The sequence below is a fragment of the Bombina bombina genome, chromosome 8 (genome assembly GCF_027579735.1).
Source record: "Bombina bombina isolate aBomBom1 chromosome 8, aBomBom1.pri, whole genome shotgun sequence".
In the NCBI taxonomy this organism is placed as follows: domain Eukaryota; kingdom Metazoa; phylum Chordata; class Amphibia; order Anura; family Bombinatoridae; genus Bombina; species Bombina bombina.
The window spans coordinates 169,701,590-169,717,882 of record NC_069506.1 but is presented as its reverse complement, the minus strand read 5'-3'; the positions used below and the strand labels follow the sequence as shown (position 1 = coordinate 169,717,882).

The 16,293-nt window shown below is 34.8% G+C and overlaps 1 protein-coding gene across 1 annotated transcript in view; it reads right to left on the bottom strand.

The window, feature by feature from the left end:
* Positions 1-446: 446 nt before the first annotated feature.
* The window catches only part of LOC128638909 (modulator of macroautophagy TMEM150B-like), a 38,931-nt gene continuing 23,084 nt past the window's right edge, over positions 447-16,293 (bottom strand). The window contains exons 4-7 of the mRNA XM_053691038.1: positions 15,459-15,526; positions 9,898-10,025; positions 2,991-3,168; positions 447-640 (exon numbers count right to left, since the gene is read on the bottom strand). Of these exons, the coding sequence (XP_053547013.1) occupies positions 447-640; positions 2,991-3,168; positions 9,898-10,025; positions 15,459-15,526 (568 nt within the window). The remainder of the gene's footprint in view (positions 641-2,990; positions 3,169-9,897; positions 10,026-15,458; positions 15,527-16,293) is intronic.

Below are 16,293 nucleotides of genomic sequence, written 5' to 3'. Positions count from 1 at the left end.
GTGGAATACAACAGACATACTGGACATTGATATTTAAGATAGCTGGTACAATGGCTATAGTGTTGGTCTCCTTAGTATAGAAACAAAAACACATTAACTGTGGAACATATCGATAAAAGCCTGCCAAATCTAATAGGTGCTGAGACTCACATTGACTGCTTTTACACAAATAATACTTTTGTATAGTCAATCTTGATGCTTTGGTTTGAAATGTACATAGACGTCATTGTAAATGAAAAGACACTAGCTTCCAACATTTGTCCTAGGTAAACTGTTACTCTTAGTAAATTCAGCTGTCATACATCATATCAGCAGATTTTCTTCAATGCTAGTGTCTTATTCTTAAGACAATTGAAACAGAGTACAATACTGAAATAGTCTTCAATCCTTCATATTATTTTCATGAACATCATGGAATCTCAGTCTTTCATTTGAATAGATCCATATTACTGCAAGGTTATAGTAGAGACCTGCATTTCATTAGGTATAGCTGTCCTCCTCTTTTGCACATGAAGAGACATCATATCCAAATGCCAGAATTCTACTGAGAACAATCCAAACAGTACGAATATAATCATGGCAACAACCCACTCACATATCGCTGCTAGCGATTTCATATTCTGGGTAAAGAAGACCACCACTGTTAAAAAGAGTTAAGGAATTATAGTTGTTACAGTGATTACTTTACCTTTAGACTGTTATATTATTCCTGAAAACTGGGATAAAACAACACTGTGGATATTAAATTCAAAATGTAATACCCCATGTTTAGTAAAAATTCTTTCATTATTTATTTTGTCTGCTTTACATTATTTACTTATCCTGCTTTTTCCTCTCCCCCAGAGAGCCCTTAGTGCATACTGTCAAACACAAAACATTGACCCTGCAACATTCCACACAGTGATTACTTAATGAGTGTGGGAGGTTATTAATAATTAGCCTCTGACTGGCCACGGGAAAGGAGATCAGATTAAAATAATCTAAAGGTTTTTCAAAGGGTATGTCTCTGGTATGCAAAAAAAACAAAATATTATAAAGTTGTAAATGCTTTCAAAACAATTATTTTGTATGCACATCTTTTGCAAGCTATGCTTAATTGATAATATACTTTGCATATATTTTTAAAAATCTTGTTTGCTCTTTAAGGGGCCATTAAACCCAAACATTTTCTTTCATGATTCAAATAGAGAGTACAATTTTAAACAACATTCCAATTTACTTATTTTACCTAATTTGCTGCAATCTTTAGATATCGTTTGTTAAAGAGACATCAATGCACATTGGTGAGCCAATCACATGAGGCATCTCTGTGTAGCCACCAATCAGAAACTACTGAGCCTATCTAGATATGCTATTCAGGAAAGAATATCAAGAGCATGAAGCAAATTAGATAAAAGAAGTAAATTAGAAAGTTGTTTAAAATGATATTCTCTATCTGAATCATGAAAGAAAAAAGGGTTTAATGTCCCTTTAAATGGACAGTAAATTCAAAATGAAAAAGCTTGTTCTTTGGTGGGTCACCACTTGGGAGAAGCCTCTTTTAATCAAAATGTGCTTTTCACAGAGGAAAAATTTCCCAAATTATATCAGCCCTGAGGTAATCCTCCTCTAAATGAGGGACATAGTAACCAAGAAATGATTGTTTCAGCTCTCTGTGGTTCTCATCAGTGAGGTGCAGCCATATCGCTCAAGTCACATTGGGTTCCAGCGTCTGGTTTCCCCCATCACCTTTAGTGAAATGTTTTAACAGGGTCATAATACAAATATATAAAGAAATAGAAGCTTACAACTAGGAATGAACAACAGCTCTGGGGCTTGTTCTTTGGTGAGTCGCAAACTGAGAGCAACCTCTTTTAGCCCAATCGTGCTTTTCACAGAGGAGAACTTTCCTGAAGTATATCAGTAAGATTCTTCCTGAACGGAATGGTCCAGCCCCAACATGCCAAGTAATCCTCCTCTGAATAATAATAAATCACTAAAGTAAACTAAATTGGAAAGTTGTTAAAAATTACAAACTGTATCTGAATCATGAAAGTTTAAATTTGACTTTACTGTCACTTTAATGGACTAAAAAAAAGTTCTTTATGAGGTATATAGTTCTCAAAATGTCTTCGCTCATCAAGACTAAGGGGCCAGTTTATTAAGCAGTCAACCTGCTTATTCTGTGCAAGCAATCAGGAATTAAGAAGCAGCGGTCATAAGATCGCTGCTCCTTAACTCTTCCGCCACCTCTGAGGCTGCGGACAGCAATGATTGACACCCCCTGCTAGCGGCCGATTGGCCGTGAATGTGCAAGGGGCCGTATTGCACAAGCTTTTCATGAGAAATGCTTGTGGAATGATAAATGCCGACGGCGTAGGCTGTCGGCATTTACCAATGTGCGGCGGGCATGATCCGCTACAGTGATAAATGATAAATCGACCCCTAAACATTTAGTTCGCTCATCAAGACTAAACATTTGAGGTTTCAGAACATCCACACCTCATATATGAAGAAAGTATTGTTAGTTAATTACCAAAATGATTCTAATATTTATTCAAGCCCCTTTCTTAACTATCTTTGAGGAAAACTTAAAAAAAAAGAGAAAAACATTCCAATTAAATTCTATCAGATGATGTCTTTTTTTTATGCACACTTATCAGGCACCCGCTCCTACTGAGTAGTTCACAGCATATACATATACGAGTCTCTGATTTGCTGATTGCTGTCATATGATACGAGGGGCAGAGAAATGGAAGGCAATTTTGAAATTGGTCAGAAAAAAAAATCTGTTCATTATAAATGCAGAATAAGTGCTATTTCATTGTCTTTGTATGATGAGTTTGTTGATTATCCAATTCTACTGTAATTAAGGATACTTACATGCTTTTGCTTTTAATTTAATTATCCACCCATTTGACTGCCATTGAATTATTATTTTTCTATATCATTATATTGAATTCTATGCTTTTGTTACTAAAGTTTAATTATGGTGAAACTGGTAAGGATACTCAGGACATTGAATACTGTACAGGCCATGCTGAGGATGAATCTAGTGGGTACAATCCAACGCCCACCATGCCTTGGCTCTACCTTATAGGTCAAAACTGTCTGCATCCAAAAATAGATGTTGCCAAAGAAGAATGCCAAGAACGCTCCTGCTAGGTGAGTCTCTAACTGTATTGATTGCTGTGTATGAAAATAAGAGAGAACAATATTATTAGGCTTACTTTATAAATGGGATAAATATAACCTGGCATCAGCTAAAATCTGTACTGTTAATTATGAACTTAATATATATTGACAAATGAAAAAGAGTGGACAAAGTGAGAAAACTATTAAAAATTGTTAAATGGATACTAAACCAAATTGTTTTCTTTCATGATTCAGATAGAGCATGCAATTTTAAGCAACTTTCTAATTTACTCTTATTATCGTTTCTAATTTTTTTCATTCTCTTGCTATCTTTGTTTGAAAAAGCAGGAATCTAAGCTAAGGAGCCGGACCATTTTTGGTTCAGTACCCTGGATAGCACTTGCTGATTGATGGGTATATTTAGCCACCAAACAGCAAGCGCAACTCAAGTGCTGAACTAAAAATGGTCCGGATCCTTAGATTCCTGCTTTTTCAAATAAAGATAGCAAGAGAACAAAGAAAGTTTGATAATAGGAGTAAAGTAGAAATTTGCTTAAAATTACATCGTGAAAGAAAAAAATTGGGTTTAAAATCCCTTTAAAGTACAGAAGATTATTTTTTTCAGAACAAAAGTGGAATATTAGAATAAGAGGTCATGCATTTAAATAGCAGATTCAATAAGATTTATGAAAGTATAGGAAATGCATAAGGGTATGAGCATGTTCAACAGCATCAATAATATAGAGTAAAACTAGGTAGGCTCATAATAGCTCAGGAGTGTGCACGTGTAGTTCTCTATGGCAGCAGTGTTTTGCAACATTATTTGTAGCTCTGTTACAATGTTGCATTCACTGCTGCCATAGAAAACTAGACACGTGCACATTCCTGAGCTATTATGAGCCTACCTAGTTTTACTCTTTAATTAAAGATACCAAGAGAACGAAGCAAATTTCATAACAGAAGTAAATTGGAAAGTTGTTTAAAATTGCACACTCTATCCGAATCGTGAAAGTTTATTTTTGACTTTAATATCCCTTTAATAAATCTTGCTATATCTTAGAAAACTCCTAAACAATAAGAGAGTTAGGGTTAGATTACAAGTGGCGTGCTAACATTAGCGCACGCGTGATATAAGAATATTGTGGGCTAGTTAATTTGCACATGTATTAAAAAGCTAAAAGTAAATACATTGGGGTCGATTTAACAAGGGCCGAATAGCCCTGTTCCCCTTGTTTCTGCGCGAGCCTTCAGGCTCGCCGGAAACAGAAGTTATAAAGTGCAGCCTCTGAGGTTGCGGACATCAATCCGTCTGATCCTATATGATCGGGCTGATTGGCCGCAAATCTGCAGGGAGCGGCATTGCACAAGCAGTTCACTAGAACTGCTTGTGCAATGCTGAATGCCGACAGCGTATGCTGTCCGCCATCAGCGATGTCTGGCGGACATGATACGCTGCAGTGTATCATGTCCGCCAGGCATTGTTAAATCGGCCCCATTGGCTTGAGCACAATCAATTTTTTTATGCGTCTCAAGTTAGCGAGACTTAAAAGGGACACTCAAGTCAAAATTAAACTTTCATGATTCAGATAGAGCAGCAATTTTAAATAACTTTTCAATTAACTTCCATTAACAAAATGTGTACACTCTTTTTATATTTACACATTTTGAGTTACCAGCTCCTACTGAGCATGTGCAATAATTCACAAAATATACATTTTATGCACTTGTCATTGGCTGATGGCTGTCACATGATGCAGTGAGAGTGGAAATAGACATAACTTTGAAATTAGTCAGAAAAAAATATACTTCTCAATTAAAGTTCAGACTAAGTGCTATTGCATTGTTTTGTTATCATGCATTTGTTGTTTATGCAAATCTACTGTATTGACTGGTCCTGGGTTAGGGATAAAATAAAAGTTTTACCAAACACAACATAAATACATTAAAATAAAGTGTTACACTCATATACACTATCTAAAAAAATGAGTTATATAAATATTTATAAGGGTTCAAAGGTAGATGGTATTTTGGCATGTATTTGACTCCAAAGGGCTTTAATTTATATATTTATATATATATATATATATATATATATATATATATATATACACATATATACATACACACACACACACACACTTTAATTTATATATATATATATATATATATATATATATATATATACACATATATACATATACACACACACTTTAATTTATATATATATTTAAATGGGTGTGTGTATATGTATGTGGTTTACTGTGTATTTACTGTAAATATTTCACTTTCCAATGTTCTTCAAATACAGGAATATGTTATTTTTATTTAAAGTAAATATTTCTCTATAAAGAAAAAAATGTGATAAAGCACTGGTAAGGGTATGCAATCTTTAGGAATCCAGAAGTTAAAGTCCTTGGAAGAAAGGAAAACAACAACAAATAGTGAGGTCCTGTATACACAGATTCTATAAATGAGGTGGATGTATCTACTCACACTCTTGGGAGCTATAACTTAGCTCTCAGTAAAACGGCTCATGTATTTAGATATAGATGGATCGAGGGACATGAAGCTTCATAAAAGCAATTTATTTACTCAGGTAAAATCACTCAGGATAAGGGAACAATTGCAAAACACAAAGCTGACTGTAGAATCACCAAACAAGGCGTTCACAGACAGCTGCAGAGTGTAAATTTAAAAGTCCCAATCCTCCTTGTGACATCAGAGTCCCAATGGTCCAATTTAGTTAACTCTTTGTAACTAAATGGACAATTAAGAAGAGAGAATGGGAAAGAATCTTGGATTATAAAGGAAGCAACGTGGGACACCTGGATATCCTTGAAAAGGCGGTCTACGACCGGTGAAACGTACGTCGGATCTGATTGGACCATTGGGACTCTGATGACACAAGGAGGGTTGGGACTTTTAAATTTACACTCTGCAGCTGTCTGTGAACGCCGTGTTTGGTGATAGAGTCAGCTTCGTGTTTTTGCAATTGTTCCCTTATCCTGAGTGATTTTACCTGAGTAAATAAATTGCTTTTATGAAGCTTGATGTCCTGGTATGAATAAAAAATATATGTGGTATGAATAAAAGATATATGTGGTATGAATAAAAGATATATGTGGTATGTTCTTGCAGCTCTCTCACACTATAGGGCTGCTTGTGAAAAAGAGGTATATTACTGTGGTACCTCTACAGTTAAGCTAGCAGATAAATGTCTGAGACTGAAATAACTTAGCAGAGATGAGGTAGCAGAAAGAGAGAAAGTGGACAGTGAGAAAATAGAGTGAGTCATGTTTGGACTGGCTGTGAGTCAGTTATATATTGGACTAAATTCAGTAAAAAAGATTTGTGAAGCCAATATCATGAGGAAAAAAACTTGTTGCAATATTAGTAACTTGAAAACGGCATAATTTAAAGAGATTTGTACCCGCCTCCTCATCACAGCTACACTGTCAGAAAAAATTTGCAAAAATGGTACCTTTAGGGGTACAACAGCTTGTCACTGGGGCAGCAGACTCAAAGGTACACCCGCTGTACCCTTTAACATAGGTACATATTGGTACCTTTGCAGATTGTAAGTTTCAAAGGCAAATATGTACCTTTGGTGACTAAATTGGACCTCAATGCTATGGTACCATAATGTACCCTTAAAAATGGTGCAAAAATGGCCTTTCAAGGGTACTGCCCCATTGACAAGCCATTTGTACCTCATGATGGCAAATTTGTACTCAACACAGTATATTAAATATGCTGTTCCATGAAATTTATGATATAATGTTCACATATCCATTCACCTACTATGTTCTTGTTCAGTAAGTATAAAAAAAAATAGCCCGACTGAAGTTTGATAATTTGGGTAAGTGTAGCCAATATGCAGGTTCTTAGACTGGAATTCTTGAAAGAACCAAGCAAAACAAACAGTTCCAAAAGGAGCTACTCAGAATGTGTTATTTCACTCTGTACTAGACTCTAACAACACATGCCACATTAAACATATAGAAAACATAATAAAAAAATATATCTCAAACAAAAGGAAGGGGGAGGACAAGAGATATAACTCACAACCATACATTGAATTGTTATCCTATGCAAAATATATGCATATGAGTCTATTTCCCCAGTACACATTTTGGTGATGAACCTTCTACCAATAGATGGAGTTGTGTTACACTATGTTAAGATGGCGCTATGGCGTATTACGTATTACAATTTTATTTTATTGTTTTAATAAACTTCTCCTGTTTATTTTATAGAATTTAAAAAAAAAAATATTTGAAATTTAAGTTAATAAATTTGCTTTATTTGTAAGAGTTATCTTGATGCTATGAGCCATTGAGGGTACAACCAGAGCAGTTGTACCCTAAGCGTTCACAAATTGACCCCAACCGTACCCTTTTTTCAGACAGTGTATGATTTGCGAGATCAGCTGCATAAAATGAGTACCGCTGGGAAGGATATCATACCAACATTGCAAAAATGCCTTCAAAAATGCCCACAACACACTAAAACTCATTAAATACACCATATTTAAAAGAAAAATTTACGAAAAATAAAAAGAAGACATTTTCAGCTTTGACTAGCAAAACGCAGCCACAAAACTTTATACTTCACAATACAGTGTTTATGGACTGGAAATGGTAAAGGTGAAATTCCCCTCCCATCATACCCCTGGAATTCCCTCTATCTTTAGTCATGTATATGTATGTATCTCAATAGACTATCTTTAGTCATGTATATGTATGTATCTCAATAGACTATCTTTAGTCATGTATATTTATGTATCTCAATGGACTATCTTTAGTCATGTATATGTATGTATCTCAATGGACTATCTTTAGTCATGTATATGTATGTATCTCAATGGACTATCTTTAGTCATGTATATGTATGTATCTCAATGGACTATCTGTAGTCATGTATATGTATGTATCTCAATGGACTATCTGTAGTCATGTATATGTATGTATCTCAATAGACTATCTTTAGTCATGTATATGTATGTATCTCAATAGACTATCTTTAGTCATGTATATGTATGTATCTCAATAGACTATCTTTAGTCATGTATATGTATGTATCTCAATAGACTATCTTTAGTCATGTATATTTATGTATCTCAATGGACTATCTTTAGTCATGTATATGTATGTATCTCAATGGACTATCTGTAGTCATGTATATGTATGTATCTCAATAGACTATCTTTAGTCATGTATATGTATGTATCTCAATAGACTATCTTTAGTCATGTATATTTATGTATCTCAATGGACTATCTTTAGTCATGTATATGTATGTATCTCAATAGACTATCTTTAGTCATGTATATGTATGTATCTCAATGGACTATCTTTAGTCATGTATATGTATGTATCTCAATAGACTATCTTTAGTCATGTATATGTATGTATCTCAATAGACTATCTTTAGTCATGTATATGTATGTATCTCAATGGACTATATTTAGTCATGTATATGTATGTATCTCAATGTTAAAGCCCTTTGCCGGATTTTTTCTAACACCCGAGATCTCATATCTTTGAGCCCTTATAACTTTTGTGTGCAATATTTTTTTTAAAATAATTTTTATTAGACTGTGTTAATATGAGTGTAACTGTAATGTATGAATTTTTTATGTGTTTTATGCAACTTTTTATGTTTCACAAAACAGTTAACCAGAGCTCTGAAGTTGCGGTAAAGATCGTAAATTGTGATTGCGTTCAAGCGATTGCGTTTACGCTCAACTTATAACACAAGTGGTAAGCCCATGGAGTGCAAATCCTCATGATAAACCCCTGAACACTCATGTGCAAACAATTGCGCTTCACTAGTAATCTAGCCCTTTATTTATAGTTTAGTGGGTCATTCCCTATTGCATAAATGGAAGTTGTTTATGTCAGATCTTTAAAATAGTGTAAGCACAAGAGAGTATTTTTTCTTATGTGTAAGTTTTCACATATTAATCTAATCTAATGATGATGCCTGTAATAACAAAGATCATGTCCTTCTTTAAAATGATTGTAAAGTTTAACGAATTAAAGCCCGGTAGCTAAAAATACTCTTAAAAACCGAGGCATTTTAACTCATTAAACTTTATACTGACTCTTTTTAAAAAACAAATTCTTACCTTTTTCTTACTGTAAACAGACCAGTGATCCTCCACCCTCATCTTCTTCTGTATTTTGTAGATTGAAGACAAATCCGGCTTCCTCCAATCGTGGCGTACTCCCATTGGCGTCCAGCTCGTGGAACACGCAATGATTAGAGGAAGCCAGATTTGTCATCCATATGCAAAATACAGAATAAGATGAGGGTGGTCTGTTTACAGTAACGAAAAGGTGAGTATTTTTTTTTAAAAGCGTCACTGTAAGTTTAATGAACTAAAGTGCCTCTGCTTTTTAACAGTATTTTTAGATACAGGGCTTTAATTTATTAAACTTTACAATCACTTTAAAATAAAATAGACTACACTAGTAACAACTCCCTAGCTCATATGTGCCACAGATCAACATTTTAAAAGCATTAATGGTGCTTATACAGTTATGGTTATTGTATGCACAAACATTATTCATTTTCTTGTCTGCACACCCACCAGGAATCCCCAAAACACATTTTTTTGTTCTGCTTTTTCAAATAAAAGTATGTGGAGCCCTAATATTCTTTCCCGTATGATTAGTAGCAAAACAAGGATGTTAATATGGGGTTGTTTGGTTCTGGAAAATAACTATAGACATCAGACATGGACAAAATACTAAAGGGATATGAACAAACAAAACTCACCTGAAAGTTCGCTACTAGAGATGTCCCCAAGGCACAAAAACACCCTATTGCCAAACTTACTGAGTTCAAATGAGAGTGGCAACCATAGTCTCTGATTTGCTGAAATCTCATTACTAGAATCCACACAGCTAATGGGTGAGAAAATGCAGGGTACGTTAATGCTTACTTTAAGATATAAAAACAGGATAAAATTTACTTTTTTTTTCAGATTTGTAAAATACAAATACAATTGCTTGAAAAAGTTTGTGAACCTCTTGGAATTATCTTGTGAAATGGTTGTGCAATGCCGCCCCCTGCTCACCGGCCGCTAGCAGGGGGGTGAGCAATCATCCTGATCGTATCGTATTAGGATGATTTCAGTCCGCCACCTAGAAGGTGGTGGACAAATTAAGGAGCAGCGGTCTTATGACCGCTGCTTCTTAACTTACGTTTCAGGCGGACCTAAAACGATGGGTGTAGAAAGCAGCATCCGCTGCTTGATAAATCTACCCCTATGAGTTGAAAGTAAACGTGTTCGCTTGAGCGCAATAGAATTTAACGTGCGTCGGGTTATTGTGATTTCAAAGCTCTGGTTAATTGTTACGGGAGACAAAAAAGTTGAACAAAACACATCAAAAATATATTTAACAGTAAAGTTACATTCATATTAATATTGCATTAAAATGTTATACGGACTCAAAGATATGAGGTCTCAGGTGTTAGAAAGAAAAAGGCCTGCAGATGGCTTTAACATAGAGATACATACATATACATGTCTAAAGATGTATGTATATTAAGGATGGGTGAATGTTTCGCAACATTCGAAAAATTAAACGAATTTTAACATGTTCATTCGAATCGATTTTCGAATGTTCGGTTTTGAATTTTACAATTACATTCGAAAATATTTGTTTAGAAAAATTTGAATTTATATGTTTGTAATAGTATTTCTAATGCTTTCTTTAAATGTAATATTCGAATTATGCAATATTCTATATAGAAACATTCAAATTGATATTTGTATCTATTATGTATCAATTTACTAGATTCGCTCCCTACCACATGAACTATTGAACTTCTGAATAGTATTTGTTAAATAGAATGTTAAATTCGAAATTTCGAATGTGGACATTCGATATAATTATAAACATTCGAATTCGAAAGTGACATTCGAAAACTGTAAATAGCATTCGATTATAGAATTTTTAAGAATATTCGTTCTTATCAACATTCAGATTTATAATTTGAATTTCAGTAACAACATTCGTTCTAACATTCCAATTTGGAAATTTACACATTCGCCCACCCCTAATGTATATACAGTATTGCTCTCCGCATTCAGCGATGTCTTGCGGACCTGATCCGCACTGTCGGATCAGGTCCGCAAGACATTTGTTAAATTGGCCGCTGTATGTGTATTTATATGTGTGTACATATGTATGTATGTATTTATATGTGTAAATAAGTATTTACAGACATATATACACATATAAACACATAAATACATATGTATACATATATGGAAATATTTATATATATATATATATATATATATGTGTGTGCACTGGATCCCTTTGCAGTCAAACGCCTCAAAACATGAAAAATCATATTTATGCAATATTCATATTTAATAAAGTGTTTAAGTATGTATGTACTGTAAATATTTCAAATTCCAATGTTCTTCACATAGGGGAGTATGTTCTATGTGAAGAACATTGGAATGTGAAATATTCATAATTCTTGTCAGGTTTAGAAAACTTAAATAAACATGGATAAGGTTTTGTTTTGCAGTCTGCACGCTCCATTGAAGTCTATGGGAAAATATGTTCACACAGTCGCAATATTCAATGTTAAACTTTTTGCACACTTTTAACTTAAACTTGTTATATGAGCATGTGCAAAATGCCTCCATTTAGCAAAGTTAATGCACAAGTGGAAGTGCAAAGTAGGGCTCCAGTGAGATGATGAAGATGTATTACATTTTATTATTGAGTAATCAATGCAGAAATCCAGGTGATTCCAAAGGGTCCCCAAAAACTTTTCTTGCAACTACACATCGTACAGTTCCCTACTGATCTCATCTCTGTTTTATTTGTACACACTTGTTTGTTTGTAGATAATTATATTTCAAAGAATTAAATTTTCATAATGTATCATTTTAATTCATTTTACAATGGAAAAATGTTAAGACACACAGTTTATTGTTAAATAGACTAATAGTATGCCAATGCCCCTAAAGACATTGTTCCTTTTTCACAGCAAATAACTATGCACCAAAATCAGTCAGATACTTTGCTAAAAATATTTTAAAAAAATTGAGGTTTTAGGGGCCAATTTACCAAAGTGCGAGCGGACTTGATACGATGTAGCGTATCATGTCCGCCGCACATTGATAAATGCAGACAGCATACGCTGTCAGCATTTATCATTGCACAAGCAGTTCTTGTGAACTGCTTGTGTAATGCAGCCAGCTGCAGATTTGCGGCCAATCTGCCTCTAGCAGGGGGTGTCAATCAACCCGATCGTATAGGATCAGGCGGATTGAAGACCGCAGCCTCAGAGCAGGCAGACAATTTATGGAGCAGCAGTCTTTAGACCGCTTCTTCATAACTACTGTTTCCGGCGAGCCTGAAAGCTCGCGCGGATACAGGGGCATCGAGCACCATTCGGAGCTTGATAATTCGGCCCCTTATGGTGGTTACTTTGTGAACTCACAAACAAACAGAGTTTCCCCTTTTCAGCAACTGACTGAATAAGATGGAGAAACATCAAACATTGTACAGATAGAAATTATAATACTATGAGCCCCTTTTATCAAGCTGCCTCGGAGCACCAGTATTTTAGGCTTGCGCGAATGAGCCGGAGATGCTAGTTAAGGAATATAGAAAATATTTATGCTAAAAAGATCTAGTGGCCCATTTATTAATGGTTGGACAGAAAAGGCTCGCTAATGTGAATCTGTCTGCCTGGCCTCGTTGCTTGTGCAATGCCGTCCCCCTGCTCACGTGCGGCTAATCTTAAAACTGCTGCTTCTTAAACCCTCCGCCACCTAAAATGTGGCAGAGTGAAATCATCCCAATCCTATCCAATCACATATGTTTACTGTAGCGCACAAGCGATATGGGGTATTTCTTTGCTTTTTTCGCACAACAAAACGAACGCATGTATTACAAGTTGAACGTAAACACGTTCAGGTTAGCGTGACTGCAGAGCTTGCATAAAGGGTAGGGGAAGAGAAAGAAAGTTGCATAAAACACAAGATAAATACATGTAAAAGTACAGTTACACTCATATAAACACTGTAAATAAATTATATTTTTTTTAAATTAATAAAAAGGTATAAGGGCTCAAAGATAAGGTATTTGGGGAAAAAAGGGCTGCAAAGAGCTTTAACATATATAAGTGCATTGGAGCCCTTTGCTGTCAAGTAGCTGAGAATATGCATGAAACATAATATTTATGCAATATTCATATTTAATTAAGGTTTTAACTATGTATTTAATATAAATATTTCAGATTCCAATGTTCTTTACATTTGGGAATATGTTCTATATATTTACAAACACATATTTTTTTATATATATATCAATACCTATTTATAATCATATATTTGTATATAGATATATAGATAGATAGATTTTACCAAAAAACATTTTATATATATATATATATATATATATATGTATTTATGAATATATATATATGTATTTATGAATAAAGAGAACATGTGAAGAACATTGGAATGTGAAATATTAATATTAAATGTTGGGCTAGTGCACTTGAGAAAATGTGATTGGGTTTGCGGACTTGTTGAGTGTTAGGTTTTTTTCACACTCCTTTGAAGTCTATAGGGAAATACGTTAACTCGGTTGCAATATTCAAAATTTGGCTTTTTGCGTGCATCCTAGCGCTTGTGCGAACATTTTTTACTTTCAAATTATTTCTAGCGGAAACACTACACTCGTAATCTAGCCCACAGTGGAAGAAGAGATCTTAGTCTAGTGATACATATTTTGTGATATATGCAATGCAGTACATATGGTGTGTTATTTGTCCCTAATGTCCCACTTGCAATATCAAGAACTCATGAGATTGTTACTAAACTAAAATGGTTCATCTCTCTGACAGGTAAGTGGTGGTATTGTGATAGTATACTTCAGGTTAGTGTTAACTCCTTGGATGCCAGCGATGGCTGCATAACTTTGAATTCCTAGTGGTATCATCCCATGATATTGATGTTAAGTCAACATTGTGTCCATTGAGGCCGTGTTATAGCTATGGCAACATGAGAATATTGCTGGCATTAATTGCACTGCAGTAGCTTGAATTAGATCTGTTACCCTTATGTTTAACTGGCATAAATATGTATATTTGTACGTAAATATATATTTATTTGGGTATATTTCCAGCAATATTGCAGCTTGCGTACTATTATTTACCATTATATATAACATATGAGTGATTCCTACACAGGTTTCCTATTTAATGGGCTTGATGATTGAAAGCTCTCTGGGCTGGCGAGATTATTAAAGAATGATCGCCTGTCCTTCTATTTCCCTGGTGGAATGATCTAAAGCAACATTTTATCCTGAAAACAGGGTGTCTCGCTAAGGGGCGTATACTGCATTTTCATATGAAAAGTGCACAATAAAATTTGTATTTTGAACATCATACAAAACAAATAATTTAATCATTCACACAAAAATAATCAGGGAAAAATTGTATTGTTAAGGTGCCTCAAAAATCGTAACAAAGTTCTTTTACCAAAAATGTCAAATTTGTAAGTAATTTACACAGGAATAAATCATATTAAATATGCCATGGGTGTTCCATATGGGAGTATATGAAACTGTCTCTCTAATCCCAGCATAATTCTGAAAAAGATTTTTGCATTACAGAGATCTCACAGTTTTTCTCTCCAACTAAAAGGTGGTGAGCATTTCTTAAAACATTCCAAGGGATAGATTTATCATATGTCGAGCGGACATTATTCCCTATAGAGAATCATGTCCACTCAACATCGCTAAATGCAGAAAGCTATTTAACACTACACAAGCATTTCTGGGGAAATGCTTGTGCAATGCCGCCCCTGCTCACTGGCGGCCATTCAACCCCTAGTAGGGGCTGTGAATCATCCCGATCGGCTCGAATCGGGATGATTTCAATCCGTCACCTAAAAGCCTGAAACGATGGGCCTCCGAAGCAGTATCCGCTGCTTAAAAAATGGAGCCCTAAATTCTTAATACCCTAACAGAAAAACACATGCATACGAAAATATAGGCAAATTTAAGATGCTATACGCAGAAAGCAGTGTAATGTGATTTATATTGGCTGCAGGACTTCATTTTGAAAGTGCGCCGCCTGCTCACTGCTAACTTCACTCTATGAGCAAAGTATCCCTATCGATCTTGCCCCTTTTTTTACGATCATTCCACCAGGGCAGCCCCTGCGAGAGTTGGTGAGAAAAACCACGTCTGATCTGGCAAGCTTTAGATCATCTAGCCCTTTGCGAAAAATCCCCCATAAATGTCACGTCTAAGTGAAATTGCCTTTAGCAAATATAAAATGCTTATAGTGCTTACCGAGAAATGCCCCAACGTTAAGGACTTGTCCAAATATACAACTTTGGGGTGGATATGATCCACAAGTGCTGTCCAAGAGAGAGAAAATATCGTTATTAACTACTTACATCTCATGCAATTTTAAAAGCAATGGTTACTAAGTTTGTACATCTCTATCTATCTATCAATCATCTATCTATCTAAGTATAAACATGAGTCCTGGCACTCAGAATCCTCAGGAAACGTGAAGCAGTAAGGATGAAAAGTAACCCTCCACATCAGACACGTATCATGCATCTCAGGCGCTTGGTCACTAATGATCTATCTATCTAATTCAACATACACACTTTATTGCGAGTGTTTAAGTTCCCAATCAAACATTAAGGGCCAGATTACGAGTGGAACGCAAATGTTTGCGCCCGAGCGATAAGTGATTTATCAAAGGTTGTTAGGGTTACTGTTGGTATTACGAGTTGAAACTGAACGCTTGAGCGCAATCGAGAGTTACGCTATAATGATTACTGCAACTTCAGAACTCTTGTTAACTGTTTCACAAAACTAAAAAGATTCACAAAACACATAAAAAATACATTAAGTACTGTTGCACTCATAATAACACAAATCTAATAAAAATTATTTAAAAAAAATATTGCTCACAAAAGTTATAAGGGCTCAAATATATGAGGTCTCAGGTGTTAGGAAAAAAAGGCAGTCAAAGGGCTTTAACATAGACATAAATACATATACATATCTAAAAAGATGTATATGTATAAATATATATATATGTATATATATATACACTATATATATATATATATATATATATATATATATACTGTATATCTAATGCCTTGGA